Raw genomic sequence first — 21,318 nt, forward strand, 5'->3', positions numbered from 1 at the left:
TGAATATTCAGGGTTGATTTCCTTTAGGATTGACTGGTTTGTTCTTCTTGAAGTCCAAGGGACTTTCAAGAGTCCTCCAGCACCACAGTTCAAAAGCATCAATTCTTCAGCGCTCAGCCTTCTTTATGGTCCAAGTCTCACATACGTACATGACTACTGGAAAAACCATAGCTTTGACTATACCTTTGTCGGCAAAGTGACGTCTCTGCTTTTCAATACACTGTCTAGGTTTGTCATAGCTTTACTTCCAAGGAGCAAGTGTCTTTTAATTTCATGGCTGTGGTCACTGTCTGTGGTAATTTTGGAGCCCAAGAAAAGAAAAAACTGTCACTGTTTCTACCTTTTCCCCTTTGCCATGAAGTGATGGGACCAGATGCCATGATACTCCAATATAAAATAGAAAAGCTTTTAAGAATGTGATATTTAGCTAAAGCAAGCCAGAAAAAAAGGAAGCAAACCTAGTTTCTGAAATTGTATTATTTTTCATTTTACCTTAGTTTTTCCTATGCCAATATCCCTATTTAGAAATTAAAGTCATGAACTGCAAAATTGCATCCAAATCCAGAAAATTCATTTCCCTGTCACTAATCAAATAGTTTTATGAGGAGAAGACACATTAAAAATATTCTGGATGATCTGGCAAGATCATAGGAGCTAAATTTCAGTTTCTTTAAAAATACAGAATAGGAAAGGTCAAGAGTGAGTGCTTTAAAAATTCTATTTTCTGCTCCACTGCTGATTTAATAGACAGATTTTCAATGTGCACATCAAGGCTGCTTCCCAGTTGCAGATATTCAGGGCGAAGGCTTGACCCTGCAAGCTGCCCTTCGGTTCAACCCAGGTTCCCTGAGTCTCAGGCAGGAAGAACAGCTATGACCCGACCTGCAGGAGGCGTGGACCACACTTCATCAAGCACTCCTGCAGGATTTTAAGGCAGGACACGGTCCACTCTGGTTTTCTCCCTCGGCCGATGACACAGCTCCAGAGCAGATACCATCACCCTGGAGCAGGCTGATTGCACTGCAGAACCCAACCCTGCTTTTTTAGATGTTTCCACAGTAACAAGACTCTGGAGGAAGCAGACACCCTACATGGGCAGGTTCTCTCCAATATCTGAGGGTGACGGGAGAACAGAAGACCTGCCGGCCTCGGGATGACTGAGGGGAAGCATCTCAGTGACAGGGCTGGAGATCCAGGCCCCTTGGACCTTCCTCTGTCTGGTCGGGAGTGAGAGCCAGCAGCTTGCTTCACTTAACAAAACAAAATGCCTCCTTGTGAAAACTTCCCCGCACCCCCCCGTCCCCCACATCCCCGGTCCCCACCCCCCACCCCCGCAAAGTTGAAGTAAAGGTTGAAAAACATACAGGGCTACGGACGGGTCAGGAGACCTTTCTCCTGCAGAAACACACAGACACTTACCATGGTTCCCTACGAAGGATGCTTCTGGAGGTCAGTCATGGGTTCCAAGTCCAAACACTTGCAAAGGACTGCTGTTTTCTGGCAGGCCGAGCCGGGGCTTTGCCCATTGCATGTGGGGCAGGTCCTTGACCTCTGAGGGACAAATTGGGTGAGGTGCCTGGGGTGGGGCTGACTGCCTGGCACTCCTGTGATGGGCCTTGTCTTGTCAGTTGCCCCCCACCCCCAAGTCCCTCCAGAATCCACATGACTAAGGTGACTTCAGTACAGGGGGAGCAGATGGGTGTAAATGGACAGACAGCATCTCAGCATCCCCACAAATAAGGTGACCCCACCAAGGACGCAGTGATTGCCTGTATGCCCTAACCCCGGAAACCTCACAGGGAGCTTTTCCGTAAAGACCTGTCCCCAAACTTTAAATGTGGTTGTTACTCAAAAATCCCAAGTGTTACCTCCTTTCTTCCCTGGTGGCTCAGATGGTAAAGAGTCTGCCTGCAATGTAGGAGACCTGGGTTCGATCCCTGGGTTGGGAAGATCTCCTGGAGAAGTCCTGGCAACCCACTCCAGGACTCTTGCCTGGAAAATTCCATGGACGGAGGAGCCTGGTGGGCTGCAGTCCAGGGGGTCACAGAGTTGGAGACGACTGAGTGACTTCACTTTTTCACCTCCTTTCTGGTTTTGCTGCATTTTTTACTAACGATGGTTTTAAGGATCTGTTAACGACTGGTGTGGGCTTGGACTGTAGGGAACCATAAAGCAAACACCTACCGAGTTGGGAGCTGAGGTGTGCAGGCCGCCTGGGGTGACAGCTGGGTGGAGACCTGACAACACTGGGCTGGCCCCAGGTGCACCCCCAGCAAGCTGCAGGCTCAGGGGAGTCAGTGGAGAGCAGGGCCCCGCGGAGACCATTCAGGGGGCCAGCGGGCAGCAGCCCCAGGGCCCTCCAGGACCACTTCCCCAGGCAGAAATGCACTCTGGAGACAGCCAGTGCCTAGTCAGCTGCTAACCCCGAGGCCATCAGATGGAGCAGAGCAGAGCAGGGAAGGTCCCTGGCATCCCTAGTCCTCCACCGGAGCCGAGCTGGGGGTCTCTGGAAGGAAATCCAGAGCCTGCTCACAGGGCTGCCTGGAACTGCAGGACCTGGGTGACGGGGTAGACAGTGTATCAGCTGTTTCAATGGTTAATTCAACTGTAGTTGTAGGTTACAACTCTAACTCTACACTACAAAACTAGCGTGGAAAGATGAGACACAACCAAAACACACTGGATTACCATTTAAACTATCAAGGTGGACGTTTAATAATGCTAATTTACTTATAAAACCATGGCAATCAAGAGGGGGCCTCCTGTGAACACTGAGGGTATGGTGGGGTCAGGGCTCACTTCTTCAGCCACTGTTTTTTTCCTCTTCATTTTTGTCATCTGAACACTCACAGTTTAGGGTGAGATAGTCTCTGAGTAGCAATCAATGATGATTTGTTAGGAACAAATTTTTAGTTAGAAAAAATAATGTTCTTAAAAACAACATAAAGAATGAAAAACAAGGGTTTTGCTGGTGGCTCAGGGGCAAAGAATCCACCTGCCAATGCAGGAGACACAGGTTCGAGCCTCGGTCCAGGAGGAACCCACAGGCCAGGGAGCAGCTAACCCATGTGTCACAACTACTGAGCCTGTGCCCTGGAGCCTGGGACCACCCCCCAAAAAATGAAAACAAAAAAGCCCGAGTCTGAAAAAAAGAAAAATGGGCAGGGACTAGATTCAGCAGATTCCTCTCAAGCTGGACTCAAGATTGCTGGGAGAAATATCAACAACCTTAGACATGCAGATGATACCACTCAATGGCAGAAAGTGAAGAGAACTAAAGAGCCTCTTGATGAAGGTGAAAGAGGAAAGTGAAAAAGCTGGCTTAAAACAACATTCAAAACAGCGAAGATTATGGCATCCATTCCCATTACTTCATGGCAAACAGATGGGGAAAATGTGGAAACAGTGTCAGATTTCATTTTCTTGGGCATCAATATCAATGCTGATGGTTACTGCAGCCACAAAATTAAAAGATGCTTGCTCCTTGGAAGAAAAGCTATGGCAAACCTAGACAGTATATTAAAAAGCAGACATCACTTTGCTAACAAAGGTCCATCTAGTCAAGGCTATGGTTTTTCCAGTGGTCATGTATAGATGTGAGTTGGATATGCTTTTGAACTGTGGTGTTGGAGAAGACTCTTGAGAGTCCCTTAGACTGCAAAGAGATCCAACCAGTCCATCTCAAAGGAGATCAGTCCTGGGTGTTCATTGGAAGGACTGATGTTGAAGCTGAAACTCCAATACTTTGGCCACCTGATGTGAAGAGCTGACTTATTTGAAAAGACACTGATGCTGGGAAAGACTGAGGGCAGGAGAAGGGGATGACAGAGGATGAGATGATTGAATGGCATCACCGACTCAATGGGCGTGGGTTTGAGCAAGCTCCGGGAGATAGTGAATGAAGGACAAGGAGGCCTGGCGTGCTGCAGTCTATGGGGTCAGAGAGTCAGACACAGCAACTGAACAACAACAAAGACTCATCTCCTGATGGTAGAAGGCGATCAACGTGCTCACCTCCTCTTCCTCCCAAGTCCCCACTGAATGGGTCACAAGGGGGCCAAGGCGAGGCTGCCTGGAGAGTGGAGCTCTGAGCTGAAGGCAGCATGGATGGGGCAGCAGAGGTTGCGCCTGGAGTCTGAGCTGTGGGTGTCCAGGGCAGGTTGGGCTCCTGGGCTGCGGACCACATGCCTCTCCAGAGGCTGGTGCACATGGGACAGCCCAGTCTGGTGCCCAGTGTGTCCCGGGTGAGGCTGTACCATCTGAGAACCGTTGGTCTGGGGACCAGCCCGCCAGGCATCCCCTCTCCCATCCCCCTGGGCACAGACCCTCACAGGTGCGAGGTATCACCCTTCCCGGCTGGAGAAGCAGAGCCTCCCTCGAGGGCTGGATCCAAGCACAGGCAGGGAGCCCTGGTCCTCAAGTCGGGCACAAAAGCCCAGAGTCCTTCGTAAAAGCAAGAGGCTGCCATTTTCATAAACTGAAGCATCCCTCACCACCACTCTTTACTGGTAATTCTGTCTCTGTCGACATTGTTAGAAGCACTTTTTCTGTGCTGAACAAATTTTTCATAAAACTGAACTGAAGCATCCCTCACCACCACTCTTCACTGCTAATTCTGTCTCTGTTGACATTGTTAGAACCCTTCCTGTGCTGAACACACTGGCTGCAACACCGTGACGGCTGATTCATGAAAACAATCCGAGCACGTAAGGACAGAAACGTCCTGCTATGAAAATAGGGCTTCCTTAAAACCCTTCCTTAAAAGAGGCAAGAAAAGGAACTTCCTGCCTGTTCCACCATGAAACAAGCATGCTCAATTTCTCTGAGAAAGCGTCGGGTGAGTGAAGGAGATGCAAGTGGGAGGTGTTTAGCTGGACGACTCTTCCTTTCCAAAGTCCCCTCAATTCCTAGAGCGTTCCTCAGGGAGACTTGTGTGGCATCATTGGCCTTAATCAGGCAGGTTGACCAGATTCTGGGTCACGGCTCTCTGTACCGTGGTTCTTCACGAGAGGACATGCTCCTGGAGAACGGAATGCATCCCGGGGGGGGGGGGGGCAGGGGGAGTTATCCACCTTTATTCACGGATTCGGGCCGCATCACACGACCCTCCACCACACCCATCATCAGCACCGCCCATCTGGCACATTTTATTTTTGTCAAAGTATTTTGGTTTAGGATCATTATAAAATATCCAAGAATCTGACCAAACTGGCAAATATTTGCTTCTTTTTTGGTTGTGGTGGTGGGAGGAGGAAGGAATTACTGTGATCTTGCTGTTATTCAGTAGACAAGTCGTGTCCTACTCTTTGCGACCCCATGGACTGCAGCATGCCAGGCCTCCCTGTCCATCATCACACGTCCATTGAGTTGGTGATGCCATCCAACCATCTCATCCTCTGTCGTCCCCTTCTCCTCCTGCACTCAATCTTTCCCAGCATCAGGGTCTTTTCCAATGAGCCAGCTCTTTGCATGAGGTGGCCAAAGGATTGGAGCTTCCGCTTCAACATCCGTTTGATGCTCTTGAATACCATCTATTTTACAAGTTATCCTTTCCACACGTTTTCCCCACTTAACTCCTGGAGAAAAGGGTCCAGGCAGTAAAACCACCTCCTTTCAAGGCCGCAGATGTGGGCAGCCGTCTTCAGGAGAGCTCAACGCAGCCCAAGGAGCCCTCTGTGTCTGGGGCCCTGCGGTTCGCGGTGGGGGCCACAGCGCCCTCTAGTGGCACCACACTGCTCCTTCCCGGCCAGGAACAAAGCCCCTTTCAAGTTTCTACAGGAAATTTGTGAGATATGCTGTCTCATCCTATTTAAAAAACCCAAGTAGGCAATGTGACCAAGCATTCCTTGGCGGGGGGATTACAGCCTCAAGTGTCACCTCCAGGCTGATTCTGAGCTCTGAATGAAAAGCTGGGGCTTCCCTAGGAGTTCTGGGGACAAGTACAGTAAGAGTGCTGGCCACCTGTAGGCGGGGTGGGATGGAGAGGGAGGTGGGAGGGGGTTCAAGAGAGAGGAGACACATGTGTACCTATGGCTGATTCACGCTGATATATGGCAGAAACCATCACAGTATCGTAGAGTAACTGTAATTAAAAAGTATTCTAGTTTCATTCTTTTACAAGTGGTTGACCAGTTTTCCCAGCACCACTTGTTAAAGAGATTGTCTTTAATCCACTGTATATTCTTGCCTCCTTTGTCAAAGATAAGGTGTCCATATGTGCGTGGATTTATCTCTGGGCTTTCTATTTTGTTCCATTGATCTATATTTCTGTCTTTGTGCCAGTACTATACTGTCTTGATAACTGTGGCTTTGTAGTAGAGCCTGAAGTCAGGTAGGTTGATTCCTCCAGTTCCATTCTTCTTTCTCAAGATCGCTTTGGCTATTCGAGGTTTTTTGCATTTCCATACAAACTGTGAAATTATTTGTTCTAGCTCTGTGAAGAATACTGTTGGTAGCTTGATAGGGATTGCATTGAATCTATAAATTGCTTTGGGTAGTATACTCATTTTCACTGTATTGATTCTTCCAATCCATGAACATGGTATATTTCTCCATCTATTAGTGTCCTCTTTGATTTCTTTCACCAGTGTTTTATAGTTTTCTATATATAGGTCTTTAGTTTCTTTAGATAGATATATTCCTAAGTATTTTATTCTTTCTGTTGCAATGGTGAATGGAATTGTTTCCTTAATTTCTCTTTCTGTTTTCTCATTATTAGTATATAGGAATGCAAGGGATTTCTGTGTGTTGATTTTATATCCTGCAACTTTACTATAGTCATTGATTAGTTCTAGTAATTTTCTGGCGGAGTCTTTAGGGTTTTCTATGTAGAGGATCATGTCATCTGCAAATAGTGAGAGTTTTACTTCTTCTTTTCCAATTTGGATTACTTTTATTTCTTTTTCTGCTCTGATTGCTGTGGCCAAAACTTCCAAAACTATGTTGAATAGTAATGGTGAAAGTGGGCACCCTTGTCTTGTTCCTGACTTTAGAGGAAATGCTTTCAATTTTTCACCATTGAGGATAATGTTTGCTGTCGGTTTGTCATATATAGCTTTTATTATGTTGAGGTATGTTCCTTCTATTCCTGCTTTCTGGAGAGTTTTTATCATAAATGGGTGTTGAATTTTGTCAACTAGAACACTTTCTGACACCATACACAAAAATAAACTCAAAATGGATTAAAGATCTAAACATAAGACCAGAAACTATAAAACTCCTAGAGGAGAACATAGGCAAAACACTCTCTGACATACATCACAGCAGGATCCTCTATGACCCACCTCCCAGAATATCAGAAATAAAAGCAAAAATAAACAAATGGGACCTAATTAAACTTAAAAGCTTCTGCACATCAAAGGAAACTATCAGCAAGGTGAAAAGGCAGCCTTCAGAATGGGAGAAAATAATAGCAAATGAAGCAACTGACAAACAACTAATCTCAAAAATATACAAGCAACTCCTCCAGCTCAACTCCAGAAAAATAAATGACCCAATCAAAAAATGGGCCAAAGAACTAAATAGACATTTCTCCAAAGAAGACATACAGATGGCTAACAAACACATGAAAAGATGCTCAACATCACTCATTATCAGAGAAATGCAAATCAAGACCACTATGAGGTACCATTTCACACCAGTCAGAATGGCTGCGATCCAAAAGTCTACAAATAATAAATGTTGGAGAGGGTGTGGAGGAAAGGGAACCCTCTTACACTGTTGGTGGGAATGCAAACTAGTACAGCCACTATGGAGAACAGTGTGGAGATTCCTTAAAAAACTGGAAATAGAACTGCCTTATGATCCAGCAATCCCACTGCTGGGCATACACACTGAGGAAACCAGAAGGGAAAGAGACACGTGTACCCCAGTGTTCATCGCAGCACTGTTTATAATAGCCAGGACATGGAAGCAACTTAGATGTCCATCAGCAGATGAATGGATAAGAAAGCTGTGGTACATATACACAATGGAGTATTACTCAGCCATTAAAAAGAATACATTTGAATCGGTTCTAATGAGGTGGATGAAACTGGAGCCTATTATACAGAGTGAAGTAAGCCAGAAAGAAAAACACCAATACAGTATACTAACGCATATATATGGAATTTAGAAAGATGATAACAATAACCCTGTGTACGAGACAGCAAAAGTGACGCTGATGTATGGAACAGTCTTATGGACTCTGTGGGAGAGGGAGAGGGTGGGAAGATTTGGGAGAATGGCATTGAAACATGTAAAATATCATGTATGAAACGAGATGCCAGTCCAGGTTCAATGCACGATACTGGATGCTTGGGGCTAGTGCACTGGGATGACCCAGAGGGATGGTATGGGGAAGGAGGAGGGAGGAGGGTTCAGGATGGGGAGCACATGTATACCTGTGATGGATTCATTTTGATATTTGCAAAACTAATACAATTATGTAAAGTTTAAAAATAAAATAAAATTAAAAAAAAAAAAAAGTAAAAAACAAGACCACTGGCCACACTGCTGCACATCCTCCTTGCCCCACCGCCTGCCCCTCGGGCTCCGGAGTCAAGTGTGTGGCTGCAGGCAGAGGGCTGGGTGCCTGCTTCCAAGGGGGCGCCCAGCACCCCTGTGCCTCCCGGATGCCCTGATCTAGTCCGGCCCAGAGCCCCATCCCACTCCAGGTTCAAATGTTTACCTGCATTTTTGCCTGCATCCTTTTTTTTTAGTGATGAAACTCTACAACTGTGTTCTGCCCGGGGACCAGAAACGATCAGTTTACCAACAGTTTAAAACTGCTTCCCCCTCTGAGGGGGTCACAGTAGGATGGGCCTGCTCAGGCATGTATGTTCTCAGGAATGATGCCAGCCTCCTGTGGGCAGACGGGCAGCCCCGTCAGCACCATCTGCTCCCCACCAGCTGAGCGCACATGGGACTGCGGAGCTCAGAACATGACCTGAACCGTGGTAGTCCAGTCACTCAGCCATGTCCGACTCTTTGCACCCCATGGACTACAGCCCACCAGGGTCCTCCATCCATGGGACTCTCCAGGCAAGGATACTGGAGCAGGTTGCCATTGCCTTCTCCAGGGGATCTTCTCAACCCAGGCATGGAACCTGCGTCTCCTGCATTGGTGGGAAGGTTCTTTACTGTGAAAGTAAAAGTCGCTCAGTCCTGTCTGACTCTTCGCGACCCCATAGACTGTACAGTCTATGGAATTCTTCAGAATACTGAGGTGGATTGCCATGCCCTCCTCCAGGGGATCTTCCCAACACAGGAATTGAACCCAGGTTTCCTGCATTGCAGGCAGATTCTTTACCAGCTGAGCCACCAGGGAAGCCCAAGTATACTGGAGTGGGTAGCAGTTCCCTTCTCCAGGGGATCTTCCCAACCCAGGGATAGAACCTGGGTCTCCTGCATTGCAGGCGGATTCTTTACCAGCTGAACTACCAGGGAAGCCCTCTTTGCTGTGAGCCATATGACAAACCATGTGACGCCAGACAAGTTCAACCCCCACTGTGTCCCCAGATCTGCCCTCTCCTCCTTACCCCCTTTTACTCTGCAACCCTCCAGGCTCAGCACGCCCCTACAAGCAGCAGAATCCACCCACCCTGGCTGCTTCTCCGGGACCATGGACCTCACGGCATCCAGCAGCTCAGAGGCTGCTGCCTGCCCTCCTGCTCCCAACTTGGGCCAGGGCGCATGCACCAACGCGATTCTCAGCCAGCCCCTCCTGTCCCACCTGGTGCTTCCTCCTCCGCCCCCTCCCAGGCATCTTCAAATCACAGGAAACGCTGAGAGAGGGAAGTGACTTGTCCTAGGTGACCGCTCGCTTTAAACACCCTCTGAGCTCTGTCACCTTTCTGACCTCCGACCCAGCTCGTCCCAGCTCGACTCCTGCTGCTACAGGCTCCCGGCTGCCTCCACGTGGATGTCTGCATCCCAGCACGCGCCCAGGGTTTGTGGCTCCTATCACCAACTCGGAACCCCCGTCCCCAACTCAAAACTGTGGGACCCCCGACTCCTTTCTGTCCTTTATCCAACTCAGCACTGTTTTCAGCCGCAAGATCCGTGTGACATCCGCCCCCTGCCCCTGCTGATGGTCTGTGCCCACCAGCGTCAGCCCCCTGCCCCGTCACACCTGCTCAAACGTCCCTCGGAGTGTGACTGAGCCCAGGGCTGCCCAGGTCCCAGGGAGGGGCGGGGCATCCTGCTGACACAGGGCAGGCCCTTCCGCTCTCAGAGCCAGCACACCTGTCCACCAGGACCATTCCAAGGTCCCTCCTCTCAGGGCTTAACTCACGAGTGACCTCCTCGGGGGGACCCTCCTGGGCCTGCTACCCTGCTCCAAGTCCCCGTGTCCCCCTCACTGTATGCAACCAAAGTCTGGGGTGACAGATCACAGAAGTCTTTGAAAACCTGGCCACTTTCTTTACCAGCTCCTCCCAGCCAGGCTCTGGCCCGGACCACGCGCTCCGGAGACAGAGGGAGAAAGAAGGAACACACAGACAAAAAGCATCCAAAGGGCAAGGCAGAGGTTTCTTTTTATAAATCTCCGTCTGTTATAATTCCTTTAAAAACAGGGGGAAGGAATAACAAAATAGTTGTCAGAGGTAATTTTTTAAGGGGAGCATCTCTAGCTAAACGAAGACATCCAACACTGAGGGCCAGGTAGCGCTGGCATGGGGTCTGCCATCCCCGAAAGCCTTGGAGGATGAGGCAGCGAGCACCCCCCGGCGTCCCTGCCCATGTCTGCAGAGGAGGCTCCCAGGCGGCGGCTCCCGTCTTTGGTCAGCACTGGGCGCTCACTTCATCTTTGGCTGGAGTAGAAGGTGGGCAAGGGTCACTCTGTACTCACCAGGACTCATGTGCATGGCTTACTTTCACTTTTTATTATAAAAACACATACAAGAATTTTAAGAAATGATGACTAGCGGACAAATCAGGACCAGGGTGAATTATTAAACCCATTTTTCTCTGTACAAATACTAAAATTCCGAAAAGTGGAATATCATCAAATGTGAGACACACTGTCGGCTGTCCGTATATACAGGGCACACGCGGGGGCCTGCCTGCGCTGGGCTGGGTGCGGACCCTGGGAGCCTGGACTCTCTCTCCTCCCGGGGCTGAGCAGCGGGAGAGGCGCCCCGGGTCTCCACCCTGAGCAGCGGCGGCCCCTACCGGCGAGGACGCTGGCAGCGTCTTCAGCCTCCGCCTCAGCCGCGCTTCCTCCCAGTCAGTCGTTTGGGCACAAGGTCCAAAACTGGCTCAGGAACCAAATTAATGTTTTTATATTAAACTCATTACAAAAAGCCACTCAGTTTCAAAAAGCGACCAAAAAAAAACAAAAAAACCACGACACTTTCTGCAGCAAAAAAGGGCTAAGTTCAAGTTTCTGTTGTTTGACCAAGACACACAAACTCCAGTCCAAACGTCCGTGCTCACCACAGCTGGAAGGGAGACGTGCGCAGCTCGGGGCCAGCCCCGGTGTCTCGGCCTCGGCCCAGGGGGCGCAGCCCGGCCTCTCCCCGGGGCCCGGGGTGCATCCTGGAGGCCAGCTGCCCCGCGGCCCCGAAACACGTGAAGGCACTTGGGCGCCGCGTTGGTGTTCAGCCTCGCCCCTCCGCGCACAGCGCGCCCACCTCGTCCAGGGCGCCAAGTACCGCAGCGGGGACGCTGCGCGCTGTTTCCCTGCGCCAGGCCTCCAGGATCTTGGAGATCTCCGCTGGGTTGCTGGGGCTCAGGTCGCACAAGGCATACACGGCGGCCAGCTGGACCCCCCACGGGATATCTGAAAAGCATTTCCACATCAGTCATCACATGAGAAAAGCTCTGCTATTCACAATCTTAATGTTGTTAATCTAGTGAATCACTATTCATTTACTTTCTGCCAGCAATGAAAACTAATAACAAAAACAAAACCGACAATGAAAAAAAAGCTCATTTAAGTCCTCCTAGGAATGGAAGAAGCAAAACGGAGCCCAGTCTCGACAGGCCCCTGGTGATGCTGGCACCCCAGGAGGGTGTGCGGAGCAGAGGGCACACAAGGAGTGCCCCTCCTCCGGACCGCAGCGAGCTCTCCAGTGGCAGCTCCGGAAGGACCACACTGGCACTTAAGGTTCGATAGAATGTGGATCCCAAAGCATCCGTCAAATAAACGACTCCATTATACCCACTGCGAGTACTGACACATGGACTTTGGAGAGGAAAAACAATGAAATGAGAGCAAATGAGAAACTGGTTTTTAGTATGACCTTCTTTTTAGGTCGTAGTTTCAGTTTTTAGTTTGATCTTCTTTAGTATGATCTTCAGGGGATCTTCCCGACCCAGGGATCAAACCTGGATCTCCTGCTTTGTCTGCATGCTCTTTACTGTCTGAGCCACCAGCCAAAGCCCAATATAGTACAGCAAACACTCTTACACACTAGAGCACAGTGCACGATCACAGACACGGCATTTAACTGTAGGCTAGAGCTAGCTTAGATTATGGTATGTAAGAGTTCTCATTTAGCCTGCGTTTATTTAGTAGTTATTTAATTAAAGTTTAATTCAGTTCAATTTTAGTCGCTAAGTTGTTCCCGACTCCTGCGACCCCATGGACGGTAGTCTGCCGGCCTCCTCTGTCCATGCAATTCTCCAGGCAAGGATACTGGAGTGGGTTGCCATTTCCTTTTCCAATTTTAGTTAAATTCACTTAAATTATTTAGTTTAAGAAATTTAGGAGTCATTTCTTTAAACTTATTAACTATACACTGTTAGTGATGCAGTGTGTTCAACAAGGCAAACAACAAGTGTTTACAAATAAACATCACAAAACCCACAGGTTCAGATGGTGATGCTGCGGATGCAGGTAGCGCTGCACCAGCTTAAGAGTCACTTTCCCGTTGAGAAGGGGACACAAGACTAAAACAAAAGGCCTAACAGAGGAGTCACACAGGGTGTGAAAGCCACTGTGATGAGCAGGAGTGCGTGCACGGCTGTGGCTCTGGCCTCAGGCCTGGCTGTGAGCTGGCAGCACTATCCAGCTCGAGGTTTCTCCTGGGGCGTCAGCTTCCTGAGCATAATGCAGTCAGCGCCGCCTGGGAGGGCCGTCCAGGGACCCCGTGCTGCACTGGCAGCAGGCCCGAGTGAGTCCCCTCGAGCCTCCTTCTGCTAGGAAATGTCTGAGCTGGCGGCTCTGGGGACAGTCCCTCAGCCACTCTCCAGCAACTCTAAGATGACAACACCCCGTCTAGATGGGAAGGGAACACGGTCCAGACGGGAGGGGAACATGGTCCAGATGGGAGGGGAGCACCATCTAGCGCAAAGGGAACACTCTCATGGGCATTATCTCAGCAGATCAAAGAGAAGTTCTCAGCAGCTCAACCTGCCGAGCCTCACCCTGAAAGAGGACAATCTACAGGTTAAGCTCATCTGGGACACAGATTTCAGATGTCACTGTGCGCTCCTGATGGAATCCTGATGGAAGTGGCATCACCCCTTGATGGCACAGCATTCAAATAAAAACGAGAGGGACTCACTGCTTCAAAGGGTCACTTTTTGAGTTTTAAGCTCTTCCCAAATAAGACTATAAACTTACATGCTCTGCGGCATGCACATTAAGGGAATTAGGGAGCGTGAAGACTGGCTCAGCGGTTTCCAGTCTCCGAGCTATCCCGGGTGCTCTGGACGGACACCCAGGCCACAGTGGAGCTGCTGCTTCACACGGGGGACCCCACTTATCGTCAGGACACACCTTCAGCCGGGCACGTGGGGGCAGCGGGGGTCACGGGGCGGCATGAAGCCAGAGCCGACGGCTGCCGAGACAGAATGCCAGCACCAGGTCAGGAAGAGCCCCTTCCTCCCTAGGGGTTCACTGCCAAGGGCATGAGCGGCGAACACGCAGACTGCAGGAGACCCACACAGGCTCTCATCCCGGTGCTGGGAGCACGGGCAGAGGCTGGCTTCGCCAAACTCATGCCCGAGCAGTGGGAGACGCGCAGAGCACGGCACATGGTTAAGAACACGAGAGAGACTGGATGAGAGGAATGCAAATGATCTGAAAGTAAGCGTGATAGACAGAAGCTGTACCTTCATCCTGGGCATGCTGGATAAACATACCAATCACCGTACTAATGTTCTTCACCGCAGACGGGAACCCTTCCTTCAAACCCAACTGACCTAAACGACCTAGAGGGGAAAAAAAAAAACGGTAAACAACCTTCGGTTAAATGCTAACTTTTCATAAGAACTTAAAACTTATGTTTTCTTTTGTTCAACATTATGTGCACTGAGCTTCAGGATCTGAAACCGGGTGGTTGCTGCTGCTGTTGGTTTAGTCACTTAGTCGTGTCTGACTCTTTTGAGACCCCATGGACTGTAGCCCGCCAGGTTCCTCTGTCCATGGGCTTCTTGAGGCAAGAACACTGGAGTGGGCTGCCATTCCCTTCTCCAGGGGGTCTTCCTAACCCAGGGATGGAACCCGGGTCTCCTGCATTGCAGGTGGGGTCTTTACCGCCGAGCCACCAGAAAGCCCAGTGTCAAAGAAGTACACCCACAATTACTCCAACAGGCTATTAAAGTACTCCTCTCATCAACTACAGATCTGTATGAGACTGGATTTTTTCCAAATACCTCAACCAAAATAACATACAGCCACAAGAGAACGCAAAGCAGCTATGGGAAACCAGACAGTGAAGAGCCTCTCGACAAGATAAGGTTCCATTCTATTTTTGTTTGGAAACAGCTGTTTTTCATTAAAAATGCCATTTACAACTACTAGTATCATTTTATTAATTTCCAATGAATAGCCAGAATTTTTTTAAAGTCTGAGCATGAGTTCTAATTTCAACTACAGTCACTGACACACAAAACCTGGGCTGACAACAGCTCTTTGGGGGTCTCACCAGGACAATGCTCCTCGCTGGGCCGCGACTCAACTGGGGGCACCAGCCTGCTCCAGAGCGGGACACCTCCCTCACCCAGGGCCAGGCTGCATGGCCTGACCCCTTGCACGGGAGGGGGTTCTGGTGCACGGGAGGGGGTTCTGGTGCACGGGAGGGGGTTCTGGTGCACGGGAGGGGGTTCTGGGGCGAGCCCTGGATGTCGCTGGGCCCAGGGCCCCTTCCCGCGCTCTTGTGGCTATGTTACCCTGTGCGGGCACCGCTGTGCCCACCTGCTTTCTCAGTACTACAGACAGCCCGCAGGCTTGTACGTGAACCAGTCTACCTGCCCCTCTGTGTTAGACACGGAGAAACTGAAGCACGGGGCACCACAGGAGCTCTGTCACTCTGTATCCCCTGTAGGGGCTCGCAGTGCTGGTCACATGCACCCTGAGCACTGCGACAGACACAGCCCTCCAGGAAATTCCTTCTACCAGGGACTCCCCGGATAAGGCCTAACCCGGGGTGAAACTGTAAACATCTGGATCATGTCTCAGGCAGTCTTTCACTGAGGCTGAAAAGTAACGGACTTCAGAGATGAGAAAGGTCAAGGCACCGTCACTCTTAAATACCTCCTTGCATGAGGTCAAAGTGCTAAGCGCCCGTCCCCAGCCCTGTCCTCTGAGGCCATCTATGAGGAGTGTTCGGTGCACGACTCACAGCAGAGAAAGGGGTAGGGTGCATGCCTCCACAGCTGTGGGACCATGTGGCTGTGTCCCCAGGAAACACATTGGCTTCCCTGGTGGCTCAGTGGTAAAGAATCCGCCTGCCAATGCAGGAAATGTGGGTTCAATCCCTGGGTTGGGAAAACTCCCTGAAGAAAAGAATGGCAACCCGCTCCAGTGTTCTTGCCTGGAGAATCCCATGGACAGAGGAGCCTTGTGGGCTACCGTCTATGGGGTCGCAAAGAGTTGACCACGACTGAGCAACTACACCATCACCACCAGATAACACCTGACTGCATTATATTGGATCCTTTTCTTTTAATTAAAGATGCTTAATGAATTGGGTTTTAGAAGCTATCTATCAGAGTAAATCAGAGATACAGTAAGAGGAACTCATGAGTCTGAGGTATATGGTTTAGGACTTAACACTTGCACATATGATGACCTGACAAAGACGATGGACAGATCTACTAAGAGATAGGAAGAAAAGTACCCCCATGGAAGGAATGTGGGTGAGTCCAAGGCAACTGGGCCACAATGAAATTCAAGTAAGAAACATGGAGGTGATCTCAGATCAAAGACAACATTTTCCACACTCAGGGAGGCCTGAGGAGAGCTGACGGTCACAGGGAATGTGGCCTAGTCTAAAGGGCAGGGCTCAGAGCTGGAGAGTCACCCAGGGCTCTCTGTCACGGTTTTATACGCAGGTATGGTAAGGAAAGGATGCATTCGTTAAGACAGTTCCACAGAAAAGCTGAACGACGTGGCGAGACCCTGGACAGAAATCAAGCGGGACTGCCTACTGCAGGAAACGTGCAACCCTGGCAGGAGGAACAGGGCCGTCTGAGCTCGGGGCTCCGCTGACCCCAGCCAGGCCGTTTAAGAGTCAGAACACTCTGGGGGCAGCAAGTGGTATCACGTGGCTCTATACGCCCCTGTGTCCAGCGGAGGCCGACTTCCGGCCTCGCTCCACTCCCTTTCGACTCAGGACCTCAGACACGCTCACCTCTCCCCACACCCCAGCTCTGCCAGGCTCTCTGGTCCTCCAGAGCCCTGGGCTCCACTGGCATTCAGGCAGGTTAATAACCAGGCATGCCCACGGCGTGTGCTCACGGTGGTGCTTACACCCCAACCCTGCACCGATGGCTCTGGATCGTCCTGCTTTATTTCCCAAGGAGCAGAAAACCCACTGGGATTTACACATTTAGAGTTAAGAATACAGACGATTCCTGTTTCATGAACGCCTGCTGTGTGACTTCATTTATTATTATGAAGTCATACTAACCAACTTAATTATTCGGTAAATTCTTTAGTAAATGTCAGCTTCAGAAACTGTTAAGATGCTTTTCCAATGCTTTCTTCTCAAGAAACGGCTCAAACTCCACCTGAGATGAGTGCACGGGAAGGACAGCACCTGTCCCGCCCTCAAGCTCTCGCAGGATTCCGCCCCATCCCCAGACTGGGCCTCACCGGTGCCCAGCCCCAGCCCCCAAGCTAAGGAAGCCCCCAGCACCCGCTGTGCACGGGGGTCAGGAGAGCCTTCAGTGCCAACAGACACCGAGCGAAGCTCACTGAGGTCCTCCTGGAACGGCCCGGCGGCCCCCTGCCCTCTGCACACCAGCCTTTCAGGCACGTGAGCTCTACCTGCGCTGGTCCTCCTGAGACACGCAGCGTTCACAGTGTTCGCAGGTAGGCTGGACTCTCTTATTTTCCACATGACACTTGCTTCCTCATTACCCTCCCTTTGAACTACATTTACTTCTACGTTATCGTTTTATTATACAGTACTGTTAACTACATATTAATTATACATTATTAATTACTCCTCTGGGCTTCCCTGTGCTCAGACAGTAAAGAATCTACCTGCAGTGTGGGAGACCGGGGTTCGATCCCTGGGTTTGGAAGATCCCCTGGAGCAGGGCATGTCAACCCACCCCAGTATTCTTGCCTGGAGAGAGTATTCTTGCATGGACAGAGGAGCCGGGTTGGCTACAGTCCATGGGGTCACAAAGAGACGGACATGAATTATTCCTATAAGATACACAATTGCATTATACGTCACTTTTAATTATATAAATGTACATATATTACTCTAATATATCATCAAATCTTATGAACTATCTTCTCAAGTGTTAGTTGCTCAGTCATGTCCAACTCTTTAACCCCAAGGACTATAGTCCGCCAGCCTCCTCTGTGCATGGGATTCTCTAGGCACGGAGGAGAATTCTCAAGAGGTATGAACAATTCTTCTTGAATCCGTAAGAGAAGCTGCTACTGCAACCAGGGTTTCCAGACACACTGATGCCGTCATGTGACGGCTAGAAATGCAGCTACTGGCCTGTCCGTGTTCTGGTGGCCCCGCCTGGGACACTGATCTCACAAGCTCAGGAGAGCCGTGCCCTAAGAAGCCATCTCCACTCCCACACCTCCATGCTTTCCTATTCGGAATCTTAACTCCAAGTATATGTTGGGTTATCTCCAGTGAAAATTAGTAGATGTCCATGTTGAAACCAGGCTGTTGTCAGGACTCAGCTTATATATCCATTTACAACGTTCCTATGTTTGCAGGTGAATATGCACAGTGCATGTTAGCAGACACAGCAACAAAATCAGTCGGAGCTATTATATTTCTTACTGTGATCCACTTACAAGACTGATTTACATGACTTAAAAATTCTTAAACCTCATTTCAAATGGTATTATCTTTGAGTTTTAATTAAATGCCAAAGATACAGAGAATGAGACTTCTTCAACTCTTTGTGACCCCATGGACTGCAGCACGCCAGGCCTCCCTGTCCTTCACCATCTAACTGAGCTTGTCCAAACTCATGTCCATTGAACCAGTAATGCCATCCAGCCGTTTCCTCCTCTGTTGTCCCCTTCTCCTCCTGCCTTCAATCTTTTCCAGCATCAGGGTCTTTTCCAATGAGTCAGTTCTTCACATCAGGTGGCCAAAGTATTGGAGCTTCAGCTTCAGCATCAATCCTTCCAAAGAATATTCAGGACTGACTCCCTTTAGGATTTACTGGTTGGATCTCAGTGCAGTCCAAGGAACTCTCAAGAGTCGTCTCCAACACCACAGTTCAAAAGCATCAATTCTTTAGTGCTCAGCTTTCTTCACAGACCGACTCTCACATCCATACATGACCACTGGAAAAACCATATCCTTGACTAGACGGACCTTTGTCGGCAATGTAATGTCTCTGCTTTTTAATATGCTGTCTAGGTTGGTTATAGCTTTTCTTCCAAGGAGCAAGAGTCTTTTAATTTCATGGCTGTAGTCACCATCTGCAGGGACTTTGGAGACCAGGAAAATAAATCTGTCACTGTTTCCACTGTTTCTCCATCTATTTGCCATGAAGTGATGAGACCCGATGCCATGATCTTAGTTTTTTTAATGTTTTAAGCCAACTTTTTTACTCTCCTCTTTCACCTTCATCAAGAGTCTTTTTAGTTCCTCTTCACTTTCTGCCATAGGGTGGTATCATCTGTGTATCTGCTGCTGCTGCTAAGTTGCTTCAGTCGTGTTTGACTCTGTGCAACCCCATAGACGGCAGCCCACCAGGCTCCTCCGTCCCTGGGATTCTTCAGGCAAGAATACTAGAGTGGGTTGCCATTTCCTTCTCCAGTGCATGAAAGTGAAAAGTGAAAATGAAGTCACTCAGTCGTGTCCAACTCTCAGCGACCCCATCGACTGCAGCCTACCAGGCTCCTTTGCCCATGGGATTTTCCAGGCAAGAGCACTGGCGTGGGGTGCCACTGCCTTCTCTGCTGCATATCTGAGGTTATTTATTGATATTTCTCCCTGCAATCTTGATTCCAGCTTGTGCTTCATCTAGCCCAGTAATTTGCATTATGTACTCTGCATATAAGTTAAATAAGCAGGGTGACAATATACAGCCTTGATTTACTCCTTTTCCTATTTGGAACCAGTCTGTTGTTCCATGACCAGTTCTAACTGGTGCTTCTTGACCTGCATACAGATATCTCAGGAGGCAGGTTAAGGTGATCTGGTATTCCCATCTCTTTAATAATTTTTCAGTTTGTTGTGATCCACACAAAGGATTTAGTATAGTCAATGAAGCAGAAGTAGATGTTTTTTCTCTTGCTTTTTCTACGATCCAAAAATGTTGGCAATTTGATCCCTGGTTCTTCTGCCTTTTCTAAGTCCAGCCTGACCATCTGGAAATTCTCGGTTCACGTACTATTGAAGCCTAGCTTGGAGAATTTTGAGCATTATTTTGCTAGCGTGTGAAATGAGTGCAATTGTGTGGTAGTTTGTACATTCTTTGGCATTGCCTTTCTTTGGGATTGGAATGAAAACTGACTTTTTCCAGTCCTGTAGCCACTGTTGAGTTCTCCGAATTTGCTGACATATTGAGTGCAGCACTTTCACAGCATCATCTTTTAGGATTTGAAATAGCTCAACTGGAATTCCATGACCTCCACTAGCTTTGTTCACAGTGATGTTTCATAAGGCCCACGTGACTTCACACTCCATGATGTCTGTATAGTCATGATAACTACCTTCAACGACCTGAAGGGCCCTGACACAGCAATTGGGTGAACCCAGTTTTGTTTGCTCCCAGGAGATGAATACATGGCAGAGAGTCAGTTCATAGTAAAGACAGCCTTCTAATAATGAATATATCGTATCAATGATAATGAAATAACATAAGGAATGGAGAGCAGTTTGTCAGAGATGTGGCATAAAAAGGAAGAAAATAAGTCAAAGTGAAAAATAAAGACTTGTAAGGTGCAAAGGAAGCAGCAGAACTAAAGGGTCACTGAGGTCCTCTTTAGACCTGAGATTAAAAACAATGTTTCATTTAAAATATTTTTAAGCAATGATTTAATTTGTGTATATTCAGCTTAGAATTGTAGAAACAAAATAAAACTAGTTCCAATCATGGAAGCACATCGTCATCCTTACTGAGCAAGTTCCAAAAAAAAGGGTGAAAGTAGGGAAGATACACTTATTTTATAAATCAAATTAGACTACAACTTATAGCAATTTATGTATCCTGCTATGTATATGTGTATATCTGTCTGTATATTAAAATTAGTATCTGAGAATCAAGAGTTCAATTATAAATAAAATGTACTAACAAGAAAAATCTTGACTCTCTGACAAAGTTGAATAAAATGTTAACTTATAAAGAGAATGAGTAATGAAAATTAATTTAGTGCAAAAGTACCTACTCTAATGGCTATAAGGTCAGTCATAGTGAAGTTTCAGTCAACATTTATCATTATTCCACACGTACTCTCCCGCCAAGATAGCATCAATAACAAGAACAAATTCAGTACAAGAGACAGCTCACCGATGAGCCTCAGTACTGACGCTACGATGATATCGGGAGTGTAGGCGACGTTCGCATGTCCTTTCCTATACTTTATCCACTTATCCATTACAGGCCACAGCTCCTTGCTGCAAAATAAAAACAAATATAGACATGTATGTATGTAAGTATGCATGCCCACCATGGCTCAAATATTAAGAACCTATCTAAAAATGGTGCATAAGTGACAATCCGTGAAGAAGAGGAACTTCTAAAGATGTAGCATTTTTGGCTAACAATAGAACAGACTCTGAAAACTGAGACTTTCCAACTATTCAGGATCTCAGTGTGCAAAGTGGCTTTAAAAAAGCTGCAAACACCCGTGCTGGCATCTTTATTCTGTGTAAACCCTTTTCACAAGGCAAAGTACCCAGTATCGTCCCCAAGCTGCAGAACTGGAAGCAGCAGAGTCTGGATTTT

The 21,318-nt window shown here is 48.4% G+C and overlaps 1 protein-coding gene across 3 annotated transcripts in view; it reads right to left on the reverse strand.

The window, feature by feature from the left end:
- Nucleotides 1–10,488: 10,488 nt before the first annotated feature.
- ICE1 (interactor of little elongation complex ELL subunit 1) overlaps nt 10,489–21,318 on the reverse strand; it is a 65,391-nt gene continuing 54,561 nt past the window's right edge. For 2 of the 3 annotated variants that reach the window (XM_059878918.1, XM_003587535.6), the window contains 3 exons: nt 20,881–20,987; nt 14,041–14,139; nt 10,844–11,761 (listed from right to left, as the gene is read on the reverse strand). In XM_059878918.1, coding sequence (XP_059734901.1) covers nt 11,580–11,761; nt 14,041–14,139; nt 20,881–20,987 — 388 coding nt within the window. In that variant the 3' untranslated portion in view covers nt 10,844–11,579. Of the gene's footprint in view, nt 10,791–10,843; nt 11,762–14,040; nt 14,140–20,880; nt 20,988–21,318 lie in introns of those variants that run through there. The other variant, XR_009492003.1, reaches the window with a different exon arrangement.

This window comes from Bos taurus, chromosome 20 (genome assembly GCF_002263795.3).
Source record: "Bos taurus isolate L1 Dominette 01449 registration number 42190680 breed Hereford chromosome 20, ARS-UCD2.0, whole genome shotgun sequence".
Classification (NCBI taxonomy): domain Eukaryota; kingdom Metazoa; phylum Chordata; class Mammalia; order Artiodactyla; family Bovidae; genus Bos; species Bos taurus.